This window comes from Solea solea, chromosome 11 (assembly GCF_958295425.1).
Source record: "Solea solea chromosome 11, fSolSol10.1, whole genome shotgun sequence".
Lineage (NCBI taxonomy): Eukaryota > Metazoa > Chordata > Actinopteri > Pleuronectiformes > Soleidae > Solea > Solea solea.
The window spans coordinates 5,455,273-5,478,766 of NC_081144.1; the positions used below are offsets into that span (position 1 = coordinate 5,455,273).

At 39.0% G+C, this 23,494-nt stretch overlaps 1 protein-coding gene across 2 annotated transcripts; it reads right to left on the minus strand.

Moving 5' to 3' along the window:
* Nucleotides 1-13,382: 13,382 nt before the first annotated feature.
* Nucleotides 13,383-23,221, minus strand: tcf15 (transcription factor 15). Of its 2 annotated transcripts, XM_058643179.1 has the most exons (4): nucleotides 22,983-23,221; nucleotides 22,059-22,110; nucleotides 14,119-14,720; nucleotides 13,383-13,724 (listed from the first exon to the last, which is right to left on the minus strand). In XM_058643179.1, the coding sequence occupies exons 3-4, from the start codon at nucleotides 14,596-14,598 to the stop codon at nucleotides 13,662-13,664; spliced, it is 543 nt and encodes a 180-aa protein (XP_058499162.1). In that variant the 5' UTR covers nucleotides 14,599-14,720; nucleotides 22,059-22,110; nucleotides 22,983-23,221; the 3' UTR covers nucleotides 13,383-13,661. The 2 variants fall into 2 exon arrangements, with proteins under 2 accessions (XP_058499162.1, XP_058499160.1); XM_058643177.1 differs by lacking the exons at nucleotides 22,059-22,110; nucleotides 22,983-23,221 and having other exon boundaries at nucleotides 14,119-15,586.
* Nucleotides 23,222-23,494: the final 273 nt, after the last annotated feature.

Here is a 23,494-nt window from a genome sequence, read left to right on the forward strand (position 1 = left end):
AACAGTGAAAATCTTATTTGAATTCCCCTGTTGTAACCACGCCCACAGGCATTTCACAACAAAACAGTACAGTAGCTGTGATCGCAATGTCGCAATCAAAGCCAGTAAAAAATGCTGATCATGTCATTTGTTTTAAAGCCTGTGAAATCCTTGAAATTAGTTACAGTGAAAGGTTAAAAAAGAAAGCAGAAGGGGATAAAACCACATTTAAACTAAGACATAGAACAGGTGATCACACACACACACAACCAAACTGATAAAAAAAAATCTGATCTGAATTTGATAAACTTCCCCCTTCCAATGAATGCTATTACACTTTCCACAAAAGTCTTGACATTTGCATTTTTATTTAGTTTCTCTCAAGTTGGCAGGCCTAATTTAAATGCACATTTCACAGTTTCCTGTAAGCAAAGAGTGTTTGATTATTATAAACTGCTCAATTATTCCAGTCACACACTTGTTTTTTTTAGCATGTACAGTCTTCAGATTTGATATTCACTATAATTATAATCTGGCCGTGGTGTTGTTGTTGTCTGAAGTGGCCAGTAGGTGGTGATCTTTGCACATCATCGCCCCACACTCTGCTCTGCTGTACAGCTCTGGCCTCATGATCGACCTCTAATCAATATTTACAAAATCCACTGATGCTTGCAATGTTGTTTTTTGCTTTGGTCAGACTTTGTAAACCAGGGGTGAGAACTCAGTGGTAGATGAGTAGAGAGCAGTAGAGAGCATGAATACAGGGTCTGACATAGTGAGCTGCACTTTCACTCTTCACTCACAGAGGGGTTTCAGACATCAAACCAAAAAGTCTGAAAATAGCAGGAAATCCTTCATTTCTTCTTGAAATGAATTAAACTCGATTTATGGTCATTTTAAATGATGTCAGCTCAGATGTCTATCTATTTTAATGATTCTGTGGCTGTGAAAACTGATTAAAATGCTCCTTACTGTTACAAAATTGGTGCCATTCTCCTTTCACATTTGGTTTAACACAGGAACTAAATGTGCAAATGGCAGCGAGTGAAAACCACAGCAAGGCAGGAAGTTAAAGCCCCCTGCAATTTTACATTTGGCATTAAATATACAATACAATACATGTAAACAAATAAACATTACATTACAACATGCATGCATGTTATGTGTGATAAACATGAGTTCCAGATGGAACTGGATAATAAAAACAGTAAAAAAAAGTAAAACAGTCTGAAAGATATATCAAAATGAAACCCCTTCTTATTTTCTAATTGACTCGTGTATTTACATGATCTCTGCAGTGTCCGATCAAAACATTCAGCTTCACCACTGCCTTTTTCTTGAAGACCTGATACGAATAAGCTGAAATGAACGAGACAAAAACAACACACAATAAATCAGTTCAGAATTGTTCATTTTTTGGAAACCCCCACCCCCCAAAAAAAGCCCACCCACTTACAGAGGAAACAAAAATCCATAACAGTAGAAAAGCAGTTGCTGTGAGAGGAAACGGTAACTCAGAGCAGGGGTTAGGTTTACCTACAGTCTGTCCACAAACATGACTAAACGTGCACAGGATGCAGGGTTTGGAATAGATTAATAGATTGTTTTTTATATAATCAGGTAAAATGCAAGAGTTTTTTTGAACACATCCAGCATATTGAACATTTTCCCTTCTACACTATAAAATACATATGACAGAGAAATAGGGCAAAACTGAAGACATTTTTTTAATATTTTGAGAATGAAGTCGTGATATTATGAGAATAAAATTATAAAAGCATAGCTATTCAAAATGAACCAACTGATTTATTCCAATTTTTGTCTTTTCACAGAACTAAACATTTTAATTTGGAAACATTTGGTGCAGATGTTCAATTATTACTCTGACAGGAATCTGGCGTGATGATTTTACTCTGCGTTAAACAAGAGGACTAAAATAGGTCATTGTAAGGCCTGCACATCTGTGGTTAAACCACCACTTTAGAAATTCTGAATTGTCATAATTTCTGAAGAACTGACACAGATCCAATTCTCTTTCTCTCTCTCTCATTATTGAGAGCATTATTTTGGTTGTTGTTTAAGCTAAACCCATAATAATTTGCAGGGGTTATGTCAAGGGACATTGAAGGCCCCACACACAAGGGACGTGGACCTAAACCACACTAACTTTGTCTCAAATTCATAATTTATATGGATATTATTGAGCACTGTTTTGTTGCAGCGTCCTGTACAAAACTGATTGTGAAAAAGACTGTGAAAAACTGTGAACTATTCATCAGCGGAAGTTCCAGACACGTCTCTGACATCATGTTGTATTGACGCTTAAATTAGAGGTAGAGACCATTCGCTTAACAGGAAAATGTTCCCTCACATTTCAAGTGAAGTGAGAAGTAGGTTTCATATACCCATAGACTTTCATTCAAACAGAGCTGCCCCTTGGTGGCTATTCAATATGTTATTTATTTATGTGAAATAAATATTTAAATAGATAATATTATAGAAATAATTAAATAAAGATGGGCGTTAACAATGGTGAAACTCTAAGTGGAAAATATCATTGTTGTAAGTTGTCCCACAATGCAATGCAATGCAAAAACACTCTTACATTAACATTGAACAAGAAGATTATATATATATATATATATATACCACAGTCATCCTCCATCGTTGCCTTGCAGTGAGTGAGGATAACACTTTCCGTGCTGGATTCTCACCCTGAAGGTGTAACACTCCTGCATTAAAATAAAACTGGCAAGACTAATGTTCTACACAGTTTAGTGCACTTAGAGTAGTGCACTTACATTAACCAAATCATTTCCAACACTCTTCAAGTCCATAGTCCATAGAAATCCCTATTTCTATTTCATTTCATTTTGATTGTCTTTTAATAACATCACCTGCTTTATTGTATTTGTGTGGGACAGACAGTGAGGAAAGAAAATGTTAATAACAAGACAACTCCCTTGATCACACAATGCTTCCTGACATAATCAATCTAGATCTTTTTTTTTATTGTGTTAATCAAGAGGCCACTAGTAGAAGAAACTACATACCGTGCATTTATGTTCATAAAAAACATCACTGTTTTGGTCTCCCATCACAGGTTTGAGAAGAGAACTAAGACATAAGAACAGTTTTTGCTTTTTGACATCCAGATCCCTGAAATAACTTCATCAGCTTCCATAAAGAACCCTTGTTTTTGTGTTTGATCAATAAATTCAACATAATCACCTGTGTGTGAAGATGAAAAAAAGTTTATTTACCCAAATGCTGATCAGAGATAAAATGATTTTGAGGAGCCCCACTGCCACAAAGCCGATTATGGTCCACATGAGTGGCAGGTCCTGGACCTGCACGGGACATGGTTCGGTGGACGGATTTATATTCAGCACAGTTGTCACTGGTGTCACGACTGTCTTAGTCACGCACTCTGTGATTAAAAACGGAAAAAAAAGAGAGAAAATAGAAGAAATTTGTGAGATTTTCCAGTCCAAACTATAAATGTCTTAGCAAAGATAGGTGTATCTCATTGACAATGATCAACATTAAATCAAAGATTTATTTAACAAGAGATTAGGGTAAATAAAATAAAAATAAACAAATAAAAATCGTTTTATAAAGAAAAATAGAGAAAGCTTAACATTGAGGCTCGAGAGGAAAATATGTGTGTTTGAGGAGATGGATCATCTTAAAGTGTTTCCTGCTCTTTCATGTGGCTCTGCACCTTCTGTGTCTTTGCTGCAGATTTGCTGCAGAAATGAGGAAAACTCAGACATTTTATCAAAGTTTGACACATTTGTCAGATTATGGCGCTTGTAAAGCAAATGCAGATGTTCTCTTCTTCACACATTATACATGTTAGAACATGTGAACAAATGGACTGTGGAGTAAAGACTGTAAATCATTTCTCTCCAGTCTTATGTTCAGGATTTTTATTTTTATAGTATTTTTATTATTTTTATTCAGGTTTATTAGGTTTTCTCAAAAATATGGCTTGGTGATGATATTAAAACCTTTAATAAGCTTTATCAGAGGTAGTCCTTACCTCGATGCAACAACACGCAGAAAAGCTCTGTCACTTCAGTAAAAAATCCGAAACAAGTAATGAAATGAAGCAGCAAAAGAAGAACAGAAAGAAGAACAGACTCCTGTTCTGAGGCGTCAGGTGCCACTGATAGAGAGCGAGGGCAAAACTGCAGCTAAAACCAGCTCTGAGTTTGTGAACTGTATGTCGTTTTACTGCAATTTAAAATGGTGGAAGGATGTTGCTTCTCTACCATTTTTATTGCACATTTCTGTTGGTACTTGAGGGTTTACATTAATATTATATACAAACACTGATCTACTTTGGTACTTTGGTCCCGTCTGTGTACGGAGGAGAGGACAATTTTGAGGACATTTTGGCTGGTCTTCACGTTCTGTCACACCCTAGAAAGGCTTTTCTGGTTAAGACTTGATGTTAGGGTTAGAATTGGGTTTAGGTTACGGTAAAGAGCTAGGGAATGCATCGTGTCTATGAGTGTCCTCAGTTCGAATGCTTTGCAAACATCCAGTGGACACAACCCCAGTGTCTCAGAGTATGTTGCTGGATTTATCCTGATTTCAAACCTCAAGTTGGTTAGTAACACATTTTCCTGTGTGGTGACAACTGCTGTTTTTGCTTTTGATCGCAATAAACCTGGTAAACACATCAGCTAACACCCTACCCTCAGCCTCTCAGGGACTGCTTTGCTTCGGATACTAGTCACTACAAGATGAAAGATGAGAAAATGCATGCACCTCTGTGCAATTTTAGTGTCTGAGCAATTTTAATTTATGTTGTATTTAATTTTAACACAATATGGGTGTGTCAATTCTATTTATCTTAATGCAAACTAGTACTTAATATTTATCTAGTTGATATTTCATATTTTCTTGTGTTTTCTCCATTTATTACTTTTAAATCATGCTTTTATTTAGATTTCCCCTTAACTGCTTCAAATTTCTTTACTTTTTCCCCATTTCCTTGGACCAGGAATATGGAGCACATTAGTGCTGAAATCACTGCACTGGCGTCCAGTGTCCCGTATAATTGATTTTAAAACATTGCCTATTTTTGGAGCGGATCCAAATATTTTTCTGACCTCCTTCAGTTTTATGAAGCACTCAGATTAGCAGGTATTGGTCTGCTCGCGGTTTCCAGATGCAGAACAAAGCATGGAAAACTTCCTGAAAAACCAGGGTCTACTTCTGCTTTAGAATCTTTTAAATCAGATCCTAAACCTTTGTTGTATGCCTGAGATTTAGAGAATGAGCAACTCTTTTGTAATAGCTTCTACTGTATTTATTGTTGAAAGTGGGATTGATGTGTGTATTTATTTTATCTTACAATGTCTATGTATTGTTTTGTATTTTCAGTTCTGAAGTTGTTTGAATTCAAAGAGAAAGTGTCTTAATTGCAATGTCCTTTTTAATTGGTTTTCTTTAAAGCACTTTGGATTAGCACAGTGCATAAAAGCGCCATAGAAATAAAACTACTCTGCCTTTATCTGGTTTTATTATTATACTGAACTGTAGCTCAGTGACTCAGTAACAGATGCTCCAGTGATTGTTGGAATTAAAATAATAGCTTACCATGAACTGTCAGGTTGACTTCAGAATACAGATTTTCATATCCAATATTTGCCATGACGGTACAATCGTAGGTGCCCGAATCTTTCGCCGTCACGCTGAAAAGCAACAAGCTGTATTTCTCTCCAAGTTTGGCATTTCCCTTCGCCTTCACTGGCTCCCCTTTTCTTTTCCTGAGGAGGCCAAATTTCTGTTTGTCCTTGACCTGTGTGAAGAAGCCAGACAAAAAAAAGAAGCAGAAACTATTTTGACATTTTGGTGATGCAATATAATGTAAAAGAGTTCAATTGTCTTCATCACAGCTTAGATTTTGTATCATTTGCGCCAGAAATCCTAAAACAAGTCGACTGACCTTGTACCATATGACCGAGAGGAAATCCATGCTGTCAATATCGTTGTGCGGACACTTGAGTGTGACATCGTCGTTGCAGTTTGCTTCTATTCCTCTCTGACTCTGGGTTGCGTAATGCACCAACAGCAGCTGAGAACACACACATTCAGACTCCACTTTATTAAGTACACCTATCAAAAACAACAACTTTTTGTTGCCTAATACTTGTTTTCTATTATGTGTCTAAACTCTCATCTCTGTGTAAATGTTTGACAGCACAACAAAATGCTTCCTTCAAAAATGATCATAAATCAGCACATCAACAATTCTAGTTATTATGTACATGGTCTACCTAATACACTGTGTGCACAACATCAATAAACACACAGTGGATCGGATATTGTGGTCATGTGGCTGATCTTATCAGTAAAACACTGACGTAATGTTATAAGTTTCACTCTATTTGCTTGGATAAAAAAAATTCAACGTTTTCTCACCTTGATGAAGAAAATCACCTGAAGCATCTTTACATTTCCTCTGGCCCTTGAGTTAACTGTGACAACTTTTGCATTTCTCTCTTATTTGCCTCAGTTTCCTGTAAACGAATCTGAAGGTGTTTCTGGGAGGCACTGTGAACATGCCCCACCCTGTGGTGTTGGAGAACACTGCACTGAGCCATTACTTTAAAATTCTCTGTGACTCATTCCTAAAAACCCACTGATCACTTTAGAGCTTTACAGCCCCCATTTTTGGAAAACATGATTAATTTAGTTTTAGAAGTGCAGCTTAAAGAGTAAATGAAAGGGGCAATCATGCTAATATTTGCATAGAAATGCTACTTATTATTATTTCAGATCGGGGTAGAATTATATATCAGGGGGGCAACATTGGGGAGACGAGAGATAACTATACATGTATATACTTCATGTTAATAATATGTCAATATCTTATACAACCACTTAAAAAAAAGAGTATTGATTTGATATTGTTGTTGACATATTTAAATATGAGATCAACGGGAAAGTTGACCTGCAACATTTACAGAAATCTATGGCCAGAATGGAGGCTTTTTTTGAGGGTTTAAATTTACAGTAGGGTGGATTTTTTTTACTGTGTGGGGTCAGTGAGATGTTCCTCCAAGAGGCTGACATTACACACACTCACACACAGTTATGAGGCTGGCTCATCCTGTTGTTCTCATCTCAGGGAACTCCCCATTGTCTCCCTCCAAGCATATTATTTGTATGTGTCGCTCTTGTTGACAAAGGAGGTCGATATATGTTATTAATAGCAGACCGTCTTTATGGAAGAGGAAAGAGTGAGGTCTTTGGATTCCACCATCTGCATTAAACAATGCGGCGTTCAGCAGCTGCTGGCACAGTGAGCTCAACATAGAATTTTACTGATGTTACAACTGAGCATCAGTGGAAATGAGGATTCTTTTTTTTCTTAACGTCGCTTCCTATTGGACACCGGTGCCTGCAGCTGTGAGCGGTCTTTAAGATTTATGACAGGGAGTCAGCTCAGCATGAAAAATAAATGGCACATACAAAAGCATGATACTCCACATTCTTGAAATATCTCAGTTGTTGGTCAGCACAGGTGTGCTGTGTGAGACTCAAGCACCAGGGAGTTTACATTTATACATACTATGTGTTAAAACAGGGTACAGACCAAGAAAAAAAAAAAAAACTGTGTGGTATTAGACTTGTGTGTGGGACAAAAACTGCTGAAACTCAAGAGTTGTGATTCTCCGAAGGGTTTAAATGTGGGTGCAAGTGTGAGCGAGTGCACATGCATGCGTTTGAGTCCCACTCTCAGTGTTGCAGTTGAAGGGTGTTGCACGCCACAGTGAATCCCAGAGGTTGTTAGCACGCCCAGCTGCTTGTGCTGGTCTCCATGTTTCTGTCAGCGAGGTTGTTCAGCACACTCTTTAGCCTCTGATTGAGGAAATCCTCTGACTGTTTGCTCTGTAGGCTGAAATGAAACGTCCCAATAGTTCCGCCGTCCCTCCCCACAGGCCCTGTACACGGACACTTTCCCATGAAGACTCAACATGTTTACTGGGGTTTGACAGATATATAGCTTATCTTTGATGAACTACAACAATACCTTTGTTCCAGTGCCAGAGCTGATTGGTAATATTTCTGAAACAGTAATTAAAATGGTTCATTTAAAAAAAAAAAAAAAAAGATCTACGAACTACAATCTTAATCTCTAAAGAAAAAAATGTATCTTAGTTTGCTTTAGAACAAATACGATCTTTATTGTCCCACAGGAGGAAATAGTCTTTACAACACAGGAGCATTAAAACATAAACAATGAGACAAGTTAACAAATTATAAATTATATAATAATAATTTAATATTTAATTTAGTATTCACACCAAACAGAAAAAACAACTAGAGTGGGGACAGCAAGGGGCAAACATACAAACTCCAAAAAGGCCCTTGGTTGAACTAGTGCTGTGAGGCAACAGTGCTAGCCATTACATGTGGCCCTAACTGCATGTATTTGCTAATGGATGTATCATAGGTTTATAAAGTATGCTGGGATTTTAGTTTGACCACTTTTTTAACATTAATATATTGTATCAATACTAGAGGGAGACATTATTTGAACCATCCACAACAGAAGTGTCTTTTTCTTGGTGATTTTACTACAGTAAAAGGATCTAGATCAGTCTGATATAACACCATTAGCCATTAGCCAATTTCAGTGTGTTGTCAAACATACTACAGAGGATGAGGGTTTTTCTATATTCACTCAGAAGGGTGTGGTTTCATCCGACTTTGTTTTTCAAATCTGTCAATGACTGTAACTGCCTGACATGATTCCTGTCTTTGTGGTGAAATCGTGGCTGCAGAGCTGCATCACGCTGCCTGTTCAATTGTTTTTTTAAGGAAGCAGAAACACCTTCAAGTCTGCGTCTGCTGGATTCTCACCTCTGCCTCTGGGCTTTGGCAGGCTGCTGGATTTGCCCAAGCCTACAGCAGAACAGAGCCGTGTTACGACGATCTGTATTGTTCCCCTGATTTCTTCTCTGGGATTTCCTCTTACCAGCTCCACACGCCCACCCATCCTATTTACCGCACAGCTCTCCATCATCCTCCCTCTGTCTGGAGGCCTAGCCAAACTCTCTGACATGTAAAAAACAATTGTTCTTAGGCATGTTTGACGAGATAGGATCGACTCCTCAGACAGGCTTCTCTCCCCCACAGAAGCTCGAGCCGACGGTTGGGCAGACAGACTTCCTCCCACTCCTCCTCCTCTTTTGGAAAAGTCATGTTCAGTAAAATCGGAAACGAGGTTTCTGAGTCTCAAGCCACAAAAGTGACTCAGAATCATTAATTTCTTTGACGTGCAGGTGGAGCGGGGGGCCATCTCCCCAGCCGCTGAGTGTTTGAAACATGCTGAAACAGACTCTGAGAGAGCAAAAGCTATTAAAATATTACCATGTGCAGGTTTGTTTCTAACAAGAGCTCTCTGGCACGACTACAAAATCTTGCAGATAAGCACTCATGTGGGAATCAGGCCTGTGCTCCCAGATGAAGCTGAAAAAATGCTTTACATCCTGCCCCTTTCTGGATCATCTATTTTAGTGATTTTTTTTTCTCCTGTGGAGAAAGAAGAGAGGAACACGTTTGACTGAGCAGTCAATCCTGTTTGATTGGTATTTCTGTTTTTAATTCATCATCTAGGTCCCATAATGTTAATTAATCCATCACTATGAAACCTTTATACATGGATTAAAATTAAATTAGTCAATAAAAACACTGAGCTACTCAATGGGCGAGATAAAAACCACAGACGCCACATTTGACAATGTTCAGGTTTTATTGTGCAACTGGAATTTATTGTGCAAGTGCAGTCATGTTGTGTTTAATTCTGTAACATTAAAATGTGATTCTATTTGATCTGTTTTAGCATCTAATGCTAAAAATTACTGGGCTAGAAAATACTACACCAGTTGTTTTCATCTGTGTTGCCACATTTTGAGTTTTCTGCCAGTTTGAGTTTCTGTTTTATAACATGAGTGGGTGAAACTCATTTTGGATGGCCAGGTTGTCACCATTTTGACTCCCTTGTTTATGTTTAATCCGCTTACAGAGGGAACAGAGGCATTTTATTAAAAGGTCAAGTTCCTTCAAGTTCACTGTCCAGCAGCTTATGTAAGGTTGTAGTGTGTTCCATTGAGACCAAGTCCAGATTTTCCTTGAGCCAGTTCTCCAAACTGAAAGAGTTGGACTTCCTCACTGTCCAGTGAATAACTACAGTCCTCTTAGAATAGGGACAATGTCTTACCCAAACATAATTTTACTTTTTTACTCTTTCCAAAAATATTGACAAAAAGAGTGACACATTTTTCACATGTTATATTAAACATTACTTGCTATTTAGATTTTTATCTGGAAGATGGCACAGTGACTTTATGTCACTCCAATCTGGCAACACTGGTTTTGACCCAATTAATCATTTGAGCATCTGTTGCTGTGGAGGGTTGTGAATTAATTACAATTAATAGTTTTTTGCAAAAGTCTTCTTAGGTCACCATTAGGTTTGATGTTTTAATAATGCTACAATGATGATGCAGTATAATTATTTCTCAATCACATTATTGAAACACATGCTGAAAATAATGAAAACATGTACGCTGTGTTAAAATGAAAAATTCTTCAGCAAAAAAAAACACTTCTTAAACTTCTACAGGTTAAAGTGTCAAATATTTAGTGTGACCCACCCTTATACTTGAACAACCCCAACTCCTGCACTTTAAATGTCAAACCACTGTTAAATTAATGTTTTTGTTTGTAACCCGTCTACTAAATCTGTATCTTGGACAGGTCGCCCATGGAAAAGAGATTTTGATCTCAATTGTTTTTTCTATCTGGTTAAATAAAGGTTAAATGAAAATAAATAAATCAGTGGGAAACCTGAATTAATGTTACTACCTAAACCAGTGTTTGTGCTACTATAAGAAAGTATACAATTACAGTATATACTATATTAAGTAATACTACTAAAGGAGTACGACAACAATATTATCATATTGTTATATATATATATATATATATATATACAGTATATATATATATATATATATATATATATTACACATAACATATTAAATGTGTAAAGTCAGGCCAGTGTTGGTCATGTACAGTATACTGACCTGAATTTTTAACCTAGTCATTTGTATTGTGCAGGAGAAAAGAAAGGATGAAAACATTGTCTCTTTTTCTCTCTTTACTTTGCTTCATGATTTGTTTATGTGAAGTGAGGTGACAATGAAATATAACAGACAGAGAATAAAGAAGTATCAATATCAGTGTGTTGCTGGCTGCAGTTATTTTCCTTTTTTCCCCCTTTCACAAAACAACAGAGCTCAGACTATAAAGGTCATTTTTCATCTCAGGTCACAACTGACAGGAGGAGGTGGAAAAGCCGTCGAGCTTCATTTCATCTCCGCTGAAATTCTTCCTGTTGAAAATCTCTGTTGGGATTAAGAGACACGAGTGTCCGCAGAAGAGGGGAAAAACTCACCAAAGTGAAGTAGTAAAATCTCGGCAGTGGTCCCCAGGTGTGTCCTCGCCTGTCAGACATGTTAAACGGATCCACTCTGACCTTATTTGCTGTCTTTGCTTTCCCAGCACATCTCCTCTGATGCTCTGTGTCATCAATTTATCACCTGTCACCATGGAGGGCGGGTGGAAAAACTCTCCTTCCGATTTTGTTGAAAACTTGCTGTTTGGTTCGCTCACTCTGAGGAGTACCACCAGAGAGATGTACATCTGGGTCCCAGAACTGGATGATGTCAAGACTGGCGCTGACCCAAAGCCCGCCGCACAGAGAGTTCCTCAGAGAGGTCGGTGGGGCGTTGTTTTTCCTTCCTGTGCCTCCGTGACATCTTCCTGCCGGGGGGAGCCTCAGGGAGCCATTTGGGGAGGCCCGGGCCATGAGCATGAAGAACTTGGCACAGCAAATTCCAATTAGCCTGACAGTGCAGGTGGGGGAGAGAAGGGGGATGCGCAAACCCCCAGCATGCACCTTTAAATTTCTCTTTCCATACAGCCACGTGTGTCTCTGGGGAGCTCTGCTCCGTCATATTTAGGACTAGGTTTGCGGTATGATTCAGAGCGATGCTAGACAGGAACTCGGGTTCAACTGTCTGAGCCACAATCTGCCTTTTAGTGCAATCACCAAAGCGCTGTTTAGACTGAAGAAGACAAGAAGAGAAGGCTGGACTGCTTTAACTCCTCTGCATTTATGTGGAAAGTTTTCCAGTGAACGTGGTCTGAACTGGCGCTGAGTTTTGAGGAACATGACGCAAAAAAATGCATGAAAAAAACCCCAGTCAGTTCTATGAAAGTTAAAGCTGCAGTGTGTGTGTTTTGGTGATTTTTTGTTGTTGTTGTTTATGTTACCTCTGTTTGGTCTTTGTGAACAGAAATGATGTATCGTTATTTGTTTGCTGTGACAGATGGAGCAATACTATCAGACCTAACTTCTGAAGCTTTTCAGGGACACTTTGTTGCAGGGGTGTTTTCACCTGTTCGCAGTCGTTTCCCTTTACTAACACAATGTTGCCTCCATCTGGGTTTAAATAAAATGAATCACTTCCTGTGTGCAGTGTGGGAATGTCACCAGAAGGCACTGATAACAACAGAGAGAATGGTATGGAGCTGACGGGGTAAATAAGCATTGTGCATATTAAGTTTTGACAATCATTTGAATGTAATTATTCACCATATATTGATAGTAAGAACCTGAGTCTTCTGATGACTACAAGTCAACAGGGTTTCCCTTCTGTGCTCCACCATGACCTCTGACCTCTCACCCATCTCTCCCTGCCCATTGGGCCGACAGCAATGATTTATCCCCCTGACATACCAACAGCTGTGTTGGGGGCCTCCAAGCAGAGAGTGGGCTACTATTTGCCGTGACTAATCGATAACAGACTTCAAAAAAACACCAATCGTAAGATTTGGGGGAAAAAACAACGGGCAACGACACCAGAAACCCTGAACATTCTATGGCTCTGAAGGCTACATAAACAATGTATTGGCAACATTACTGGAAACAATGGAAATGTGTGTGGGTGCAATGTCTTACCATAGAGACATTTTATCCCTCTACTTAAATGATAAGGAAAATGTGCTGCATGGAAACTAGTGTAACACAGAGGAATACAATGTTTACTTGTGTTTTTAGTGGTCAAATAAAAAAAATGAGCTTCTACATATACTGCAGTGTTTTCAGATGCTTGTTCAGCAAAAGGAACAGTCATTCAACAACTCCACTGCTCAACAAAAACAGACATTTTATACTCATTTGGTACCCAGTAAAATCAGTATTGAAAGTAAGAGGTCTGTCATTTTTTTTTTTTACATGGAAAAAAAATACATTAATGTCCCTCTTTAGATGTTAAAAAGAATCAGAGGACAATATGCTTTTATTTTGATAAAATATATTTTTATTTTAAACCTTTGAAAAACAAACAAACAAACGAGCAAACGGAAGGACAAAATCTCATAAGTTTCAAATAAATGCACTGCATCTTTGAAAGGCTTATGCTTAGAGTTCTCAATCAAGTATAAATAGTTTTTTTTCTCTCTCTCTTTTTCTTCCATCACTTGATCCAGCATGTGTGCATACTGTGTGTCTTGTAAATCCAACTTTGACTCTTCCCTGAGAAAGTCTTCGATTATTTTCAGGTTGCTGATGTATCGCTGGTCTCCAGTCAGCGTCTCATTCGGAGTGGACCCAGTCCTCGCATTTTTAGACAATCTTTCCCATCCTTTATCTGGAAAGATAAAACACATGGCTCAGTTGCAGAGATTCAACAATATTTAACTTCAGTTTGGCACAAGGCCCAATTATTTTTCTTACTAGTAGAAAGACATGATTCTCTACATAGGTTAAATTAAGCTCAAATTGTAATGAGCTGGAAATGATGATGTCTCTAACGTCATGGTTTTTCACAACAGCGAATAAAAAACCATTAGCGTGACTGTGTGAATTCACAGCTTGTGTCACTGCACGTGTGCAGTGCGTAAAAAGCACTTTACGCACGCCTCCAGTAAAACTGACACGATTATAATTCAAAAAGTAATTATCTGTGTATTATGCCGAGTTATTACATTTTATGTGACATGATCAGAGAATGTATGTCCGTGAAAATACGTAGCAGTATTTACCCCTTTCCTCTGGTTGCTCAAGCAGAATGTGCAGATGCTACGCGGCTGCTTTGCTCCGCTCTCTCCTTGCATATGGACCGCGCCAAGGCACGGCTGTCCGTCCGCGCAGGCGTCTCCAATGAGGAGCACGTTAGCCAGATGTGAGATGTAGCTCGATGCCAGGCGGAGAGTTTCAATTTTGGAGAGCTTTCTGTCCACTGGCTCGGTGGGTATTAGAGTCCGGAGAGCCGAGAAGGCGGTGTTGACGCTCTGCGTCCTGCCTCTCTCCCTGGCGTTGGCGGCGATCCTCTGCTTCACCACCACCGCGGGCTCTCCCTCCAGCTGGCGTGAAATCCTCCTGCGCTTTTCGCTGGAGTCGCAGGAACTATGCTCCGAGCTCCCGTCGCTCTCGCTGCGGTTTTCGTCGTCCTCGGACATGAGAGACAAGTCCGAGTAGATCAAGTGCGTCGCCACAGGCCGCAGCATGGCAAAAGTCATCATGAAGAAAGAGCAGCAGTCCCAGCCCCAAATCCCCTGTCAGTCGGAGTATAGTCCGAAAAGAAGAAGGAAAAGCACACCACACACTCCGGGAAGTCTTTCTACATCTTAGTTTGGCACAAAAGCTGCAAATAAACCACCAGAGGGGGAAAATAAGCTTGAATGCGCTGAGCGTGTTTTCTTGAGTCAGTTTTCACTGACCATTTTAAGGATGGACCCTGAGTACCTGGTCAGCTGGGCTCTTATAGCTGGATGGGAGGAGCTGTAGCTGCACACAGTGTTACAGGAGCAGCTCAGCAACTGCTGGAAACACTCCACAGCTCTTAATAAATGCTTTCAATAAAAAGATATATGTACTTTTTTGAATAGTTGAGTAAATTATTGTAATTTATAAGTGATGAATTCATGAATAAAGTCGTAAAGCTTGAACTCACACACATGCACACAATTTTGTTTTTTATATTAAAAAAGCACAGTAACTTGGATAGATAAGTATTTATATGCAGAGCAGGAAGTAAGGGATATGGCTACATATCCTTAATCTACATCAGTGTACATGAGAAAATATTGAGCTCTCGAAGTAACACTATCATCATCAACATTAAAATACGGACTTTTCACAGGAGGCAGATTTGTTCCCAATAACATAATTTGCTCGCTCATCCTCCTCTTCTTTCTCACATATACTTCAGACACTGGTAAAGTGAAATTAGATTAAGATGGAGTGAGAGATAAGGTGACTTATTACACTTTTAAAAAGTACCACCAGAGGAAGCTTGCTTAATACTGGTGGTGCAGGTACCACAGTTGGCAGCCTTTTTGGCATGGCTGTTGATGGTCAGAGTATTTCAGAAACAGCTGATGTTCTGGGATTTTCATGTACAACCACTTCAAAAAGGTCTACAGGCGAATAGTCTGGAAAAAGAGACAATGACTCAAGAAACAACCAAAGTTTGCAGGGGTCCATGTTTGAAGGCACAACACATCCAACCAGATGGACTACAGCAGCCTGAAGACCACACCAGGTGCCACTGCTGCCACTTTATAATTAGGTGTCATGTGTACCTAATTAAGTGGCTGTTCAGTACAGCTTCTTCTTTGACAATTGTGTGGAGAGCTTAAAATTAAGGGTAGTAAATAACCTACAGGGCCTTTATAATTATATTAACCAAGTATTATAAACACAAATAGTCAAAGTGTAAATTAATCTATATCCCTAAAAGCAAACAGTACAGTATATTGGGAAGTCTCCTCTTTAAAATAAAGAGCTTGCAAATTTCATATACATTTATAAGTTATTTTACAGTTTACTGACATATTTATGGTGCTGCCACTCCCTGAAGTTTGTTTAGTATCAGTAACAGTGCAGTAAACACAGTAAAAACCAAAGTTGACTTAATTTATTGATTAAACTTCAGTTTGCTTAACATCTAAACACAAGTGGTTGTTTGTGACGGAGTAGCATCGGTGCTATGTATTGTATGTAAATTATGTTTGACCTGCAGGCTCTTGCATTTCCTATGGAAATTGCTGAGTCAAATGAAAGAATTTCTTTAATTTGAATATCTCTTTTTCAGAAAGTCTGACTGAGTATGCATTTGTATTTTACAGGTGTGCAGAGTTATACATTAGTACAATGCCACTGTTCGGTCCCCTTAATAAATCCTACTTTTGGCTGATGCTCAGGATCACAGGTCAGACAGCAGCAAGTTAAATGTGAGTAAATAAACGCTGACCAGATGATCCTGGAATGGCAAGGATTTATTTGTTTGCTGCCCCGAGTTCAAAAAAACAAAGTGGTGGAAAACAGATCATTTAGTCCCTTTAAAGTCACTTTGGCAGACACAAAGCTTCTCCAGCCGCAGCCTGCAGCACATTCGTCCACTTCAATGTTCCTCAGCTGCATCAACAGTCAGACATCAGACACCAAAACTGTCTGCTGAAGGAGCGCCGAGGTCTCACTGAGGACATGAACCGAACACAGGAAACTGCAGTGCCAAAGGCTCTGAATATCTCAATTAGCTAAAATGAGTCTCTCTCTCCAGAGATTCACCCATCATACATTTTAATTAAAAAATACAAAGAGATTTGAAAGACTCACTGACTCACTTTAATTTGTAATGATATCTGATGATCTGATGTAATACTACATTAAATGTCACTCCCTTCCCCCAATAATCACATAAAATGAAATTGCAAGTCTCACACACGCACACACACACTAATTGTGATTAGATTAGCGTCAAGGTTTGGCATTATGGATAAAGTTTTGGTTAGCGTGTCCAAATGAATGAAAAGTTCATGTTACGTGTGTTATTTTATGGAACTGTTAAACAGTTGCTTGTACAAAAGAAGTGGATCCACTTTATCCGTCAGGATGAGGTGACAGCGCGTTTGGTTTGCCACCCGTTGAGTTCAGTGATCTCTATGGAACTGTACTTCTGTCTGAACCACATAGTGAAGTGACTGACTGACAGGTTTTTATGACTGTGCTCTTATGTCTTTGTGCTCATATTCTGTTTTTTTTTGTTTTTTTGCGATTCGGAACTGATGTTTTTCAGGGCTGTGTGGACACAGAGAACCAACCGTCAACCCCAAAGTCCATCACACCTCAGCATGTGGTCCTAGACACATGGCCATGCAACATGAGTCACAACGGTCATATCATAGCACAGCAAAGCCAAACAATAATGGAGAAGTGTGCACATGCATGCCCTTTCCAGGGACAGGTCATATTCACATGAATGTCACTTATGACTGTGAGCTGTCAAATATGATCTGTACTGGATCAGAATTGAACAGTGTGCCTGGTAAAGTGAATGGAGCCTTTGATATCACAGTATACTGGATCCAATGTAAGTCTGTCGGTCTATCACTTCACCAAATGGACTGTCATGATATTTAGTGCAGACATTCATTGTCACTGCATTCAATGCCCTATTTCAATTTTTCCTTCAGTGCCCTCACAGGTCATTAAAATATCTTGTGGTATTTTTTTTTTTTTTTTTTAAAGTCTCCCACAGTGATATGTTTAAGAAACCATTATAGTCTTCTTCCATGGTAATGTGATGGAAGACAAGGCAAAGGGACAGCTGGGACAGAATGTTTGTGCGTCTCTTTATATATATCAGCATTTTGCCCCCGGTTATATATTTGTATGCAAAATCATAGAATAAAAAATAGAAAAATACTGAAAAGTTGGGTTGTGTAGAACCTTGCATGTGCTGCTTCAAGCTTCTGCTTGAAATGCAATTGCTTCTACTTTCAGATTAAAATACATTTTAAACATATCAAACATTTCTGAATGTATATAAGGTCACTCTGATCCAAAACTACATGAGGGTTTAAAGAAAGACAAGACCCTTCACAAGTTGAAGGCCCACTGCTATTATACAGTACACATGTGTACTCTGACAGAGTTACACAGAAATGGAGGTTTATGTACAACGTCTCTGTGGTGGTGAGGTCAGAGGGTGACTACAGCCGTGCAAATCTGGCCCAAATTACACGCCTGCAACCTCCAGTAGTCTGAGGGAATTCCGGATAGAAAGCTGTGAGAAGCCCTTGTCGACTTGAACGCCTAGAACTTAACTCTTTCAAGAGGATTTGGCTGTAATGCCTCCCCGAGTGGAACAAATGGGCGAGCTGGCTAACCAGAGATCGTTTTTCAGCGTTATTTTAAATGTACACAGACTCTTCAGGAGAGCCTTGTTCTGCCACTGGACCACTTTATTGCCCTGACAGTTGTAAGAAGACAGAGATAAAAGCAGTGTTCACCTCATTATGATGTGCCGTGATAAAACAGAATTTAATAGCAGGCCTGTAAAATTCTAAACAACTGGCAGATTTGTCTCTTTTTAATACACTCCAGTGTCCAGTAATCTAAACAAAAAAGACATGCTACAAGACCAAAGAGCTCCATAAATATGATTTCAATGTGAATTTTAAGCCAAGGGTGAGAGAACAGGTTTAGCATCACCTCTATAGCCCCACAAGGCAAAGATATAAAACTACAAATAAATGATGTTTCTCAGGTGAAAAGAGGTGCATCAAACTTAACTCAGAGTTTGAGTGTTATCTTTAAACTGTACACTTGTCCAGAAAGTTAACCAAACCTAGTATGTTGCTTTAAGTGAAAAAAGTCCCACGGACTCTTCGGGTAAAAAAGGTAAACTCTTTAGAAGTCCAGTCTGATCTACTTGAACTTTTTCAACTTCTGAATTCTTGTTTCATTTAGATTTTTCAGTCCTGAAGATTTTAAATGAAAAGTGTCCATCCATCCATCATTTCCTTCATTAAAGTTATCTGAGATAGTAAATGAAAACTGACATGGCCCACTATCCATCAATCCATCCATCTTCTACAGCTTCATCCTCCACATTATGGTTGCTGTGCCAATCTCAGCTGGCATAGGGCGATAGGCGGGGTACAACCTGAACAGATCGCCAGTCCATCACAGGGCCACATAGACACAAAGAACCATCCACTCTCACTCTCACACCTACAGTCAATTTAGAGTGTCCAATTTACCTAATCCCCAAATCTGCATGTCTTTGGACTGTGGGAGGAAACCGGAAAACCCGGAGAAATCCCACGCAAACACGGTGAGTGGCCCCCACTCCATGTGTGAAGATTAGCACAAACACTTCCTCTTCTCGGTTCCCCCCTAAATCTCCCTGATCTGTCCATATCCTCAAAGATAAAGAGCAAAGAACCACCCATGGAAACCACTCTGCGAAGCAACAGGTGCAATATATTTTTTCATGCGGGTGTTGCGTGTCAAACCCCCTTTGAGGATAAGGTTACTTCCAGACAGTGAGTGAACTACAGGAAATCTTCTCACACGCGACGACTCAGAGGAGAAAATTATAGTCTTACACGGCCGCCCTGGTAAAAGCTGCCCCGGGTCTCCCTTCCTTTCCTCGATGGCCACAAAGGGAGGCCATCAAGCAGCGCTGAGCTGTGTTGTGGAGGCACTGACATCGGAAAGGCCTCGTTTGTGCGTAATGACCTGCAATGTACAGTATGGCTACACTGCAATCCTACAGTTCCTTCCTCCAAAACAGAGGCAACAGAACATGTTGTCGGGCTTGATTTAGGAAGTAGAGCCAGTCTCAAGGGTCAGAATACAACAAATGAAGTATTATGCAATATATACTTCAGCATTTACATATTTTGTGGAACAACAAATCATAATATTAATTGTTGCTTTTTATATCCTGTAAGTGGAATGTACATGCATTGATAAAAATGCTTTAATCTATTGGGGCTTCAAAGACATCAGAGAAAGTTGGGTTTTATATGAAATTAAGACATGAATAGGCGTTTATTTTCATATTCCTCATGTTTCTGTGTGGGTTTACAGGAGGATCCTGCTCAGACACTGCAAGCAAGAAAGACTGATGATGGGCAGAAGGTGCAAGCTTGGCAACACTCAGCAGCATCTGACACAAGCCGTTGTCAGTCTGGCGTTCTCATAAACACCTGACTCCTGCTGCAAACCATCTGGTCTATAGGCTCCTCTCTATTACCTCCTCTTCTTATGCTGTCTGAAACATCACAATCAAAGTTGACTGTGCATGAACAAAGTGGTGCATGTCGCAGGGAAAGCTGGGAACCGTTTGACACCAGAAGAGCTGACATTTCACAAAGTTTGGATAAAGTAAAAAAAAAAGTACTTAAAACCATCTGATGTTGAGTTTCTAAAGTAGAGGAACGATAGATAGGACAGACAGACAGATAGATCGATTGATGCATAGATGAGAATCACCTGGCTAAACTTAAATTCATGCGATCATTAACTCGGCATTAAATTTGATTTCTTACTGAACAAAAAGTATCACACCTTTTCTATACATGTGCTACATTTTCATATAAAGCACATTTAACAACTGATCATTATTAAAGAAAACAGGCCTCTGACATCTAACATGGCTGTGAAGTTTCTCATTCATCCAGAGGCCACATGACCTAACTGTGACAAGTTACAAACCGCATCACAAACCCTTGTGTGGCAATATAAAAGTGCTGAAGCTCACCTAAATGTTTCACAATAATGTTTTTACTGGAACTACAGTGATATGCAGTCAACGTGCAGTGCAGCCTGGCAGCAGTTCACTTTACAGCCGGTCTGACCATCACTCAGTTCCTTTGCGTTTATTGCCAATTCCAGAGAACAAAATAAAACATTTTGCTTCCACCTAAGACATTAGTGCTTTAATCTCACACTTGATGAAGTTCTCTTTTTTCCCCTCCATATTTGCCACTGTTCCTCAGGCAGAAGGCACAGGGGGGACGTTGTATAGTTATTTGCATATTCATTTTTTAGTATACAGCAACTGCCAGAAATTATTATGAGAAGAAACATATTCATTTTTGTGAGGAACCAGGGCAAGATGTAAACAGGTACGTGCATACTCCCTTTTATGTTGATTGGGATATAAAAAAAGGAGAGGTGTGCAGGACTCTGCATTCGCACAGTTTTATACATCTGGATATTTCTGTGTAGGTCATTTTGTGAATACACCATCTTTTAATATGAAGGCTTTGGAGACTTATGCATGAAACTCCAGGTCACAGTGTTTAAAAGATGAAACTGGATTTCATTGAGGGTTTTTTTTAATTATTATTTTAAGAAAACACGAGCATGTCCCACTCCCGAGGGCAAACTTATAGAACAAAATTTTATTTTTTTATTAATTTGAAAAGTTACCACAAATGTGCTTTTCCACCTTGGACAAGACTGATGTGAAAACCTAACCACTCACACATATGTCCACACAGGTTTGTGCAGCTGTTCTTCTTTAGGCACTGCACTGACATTGACATAACCAGTTAACACTAACCTTAACCTAACCACAATTCAATTTGGTCTCCATCAGTACTGGTCCCGACAAGGTCAGTCTTTGTACCAGCACAGAAAACTTTGCACATACACTTCCTAAAACACGTGCATAAACAGAACAGAAAAATCGCAAGGAGATTCTCACTGAACTTGCAAGAATACTCTTATTACTGCGACATTTCACTACTAACTCTAACCATTTCCCAGCCACGCCCTATTTAACATGGCTTCTCATTTTCAAAAAATGGTTTACCTGATGAAGGTGAGTGTTCATGCCAGAAAAGGTCCTAATGAGGTAACACATACACAAGTACACACACTTCAAATCAAATTTGAATGTGATGTTCTTTAACTGAAGAGTTATGTTTCCCCCTGCTGGTAATTATATGCTTTGCAGTCACCAGCTGCAACAGAAGATTTATAAATGTCAGAGGAAAAAGAACTCTTCAAGCTGCTCCAACATCATAACAGACCTAGTGTTGGAGCTTCTGAGTAAATACTAAGGTCTGAGATGTTTGATTTGATGATCTTTTAGCCAGAGTGGTCGGCATGTTCAGCCCCTGATATGCATCGAACCTGTGACAGCCTCCAAAAGAGTAGTAATACAGTAACCGTCTACCTTTGATCCGCAGCACATCAACGGGAGGAACAGTGATTATGTCCGACGTCTCCTGGAAGGAAACAGAAACTGACAATTACCTAATACGCCAGATGAGGAGCAGAAGCAGATTGTATAAGACATTCAATACTGTAACAAAAATGTCTTATCTTTACTGATTTATATTATCATGCTGCAAAACCAAACAGTACAGCTGTATCGTATTCGGGGTAAACTAGAGTATGGGTGAGCAGCTAAACATATATGTATAAATATAGACTTTGATAAGAATATTATTTTTAGGTTGTGTATTTTTTAAGCTTCCAGGTGTGTCCTATAAGTCTAGGGTAGTAGGCTTCAATTTGGAGTGAGAGGGTCACATAATTAAAAATATTATTCCCAATTTTAGGATTACTTTTTTGCATGACTTTTTATTTAATTGTTTATTTTGGAGAGACATTTAGCAATTACAGTCCTCACCTGTGGAGCAGCCTGCCCGAGAAAACCACAACATTTTTAAAAGTAACTGTACACATTTTTTTATACGTTATTGTTAATTTTATCGCTTTACTTTTTATTTTATTGTATTTTATTTTTATAATGTGACTCTGAAGCAATTTGTATAGCTATTTTTGTGTAGAAAGTGCTACATAAATAAAGTGTGATTTGTTTTGACGATTGGTATTCGTATACAATTACCCCATAATTTTGTTTAAAAAAAAAAAAATAATAATAATTCTTCATTCGTTGGAAAACATCATCTTCCACTGAAAGTGAAATTTATTGACAGTCCCTAAATTGAAACCCTGTGAGCTCTAGTGAATATGGACTCGTCCAAGTGCCAAAAAGGTGTAATTAAGAAAAGTATTAAAGTAAATGTAAAGTTAAGTTATTTCCCACCATTTATTTAGTCAGACACATGTAGAGAAAAACAGTAACTGTTACCTTTATCGTGTTCATCAAGATTCTGGACCTTCATCGCGTCCTTTACCGGTAACCGCCGGAAGTGGGTCTAATGAGGACCTCGACGAGTGAATGACCGGTTGCCACCGGTTGTAACGTCAAATTTACCAGAACTCATGGAGGACGTGTTTCTACGTACAGACGCCAACAGTTCTCTTTTACTACTGGAGTTTTATCTATATCGTCGAGCCACAACATTTACACGCAGGTAAGAAAAGCTTCACTTCTGTGTTGCTAATTTGTTTGCAGCGCGCGTGGGTTTGAAGACGGTTTTGATTGGTCTACGCGGCTGTCAATCACTGATGAACAAACCCCCCCGCTTCTGCAGTGACCTTCATACAAATTTAGGGCTGATCGAATTTGAATAAATACCTAATTGCGATTATTTTGAAATTGCAATATGATTCGCGATATCAGAGGGAATGTTAATTTTAACACACAAACATATTGAAGGTGGTTACTGTGTGATATTTGTGCAGATCTGTGAGAAACAA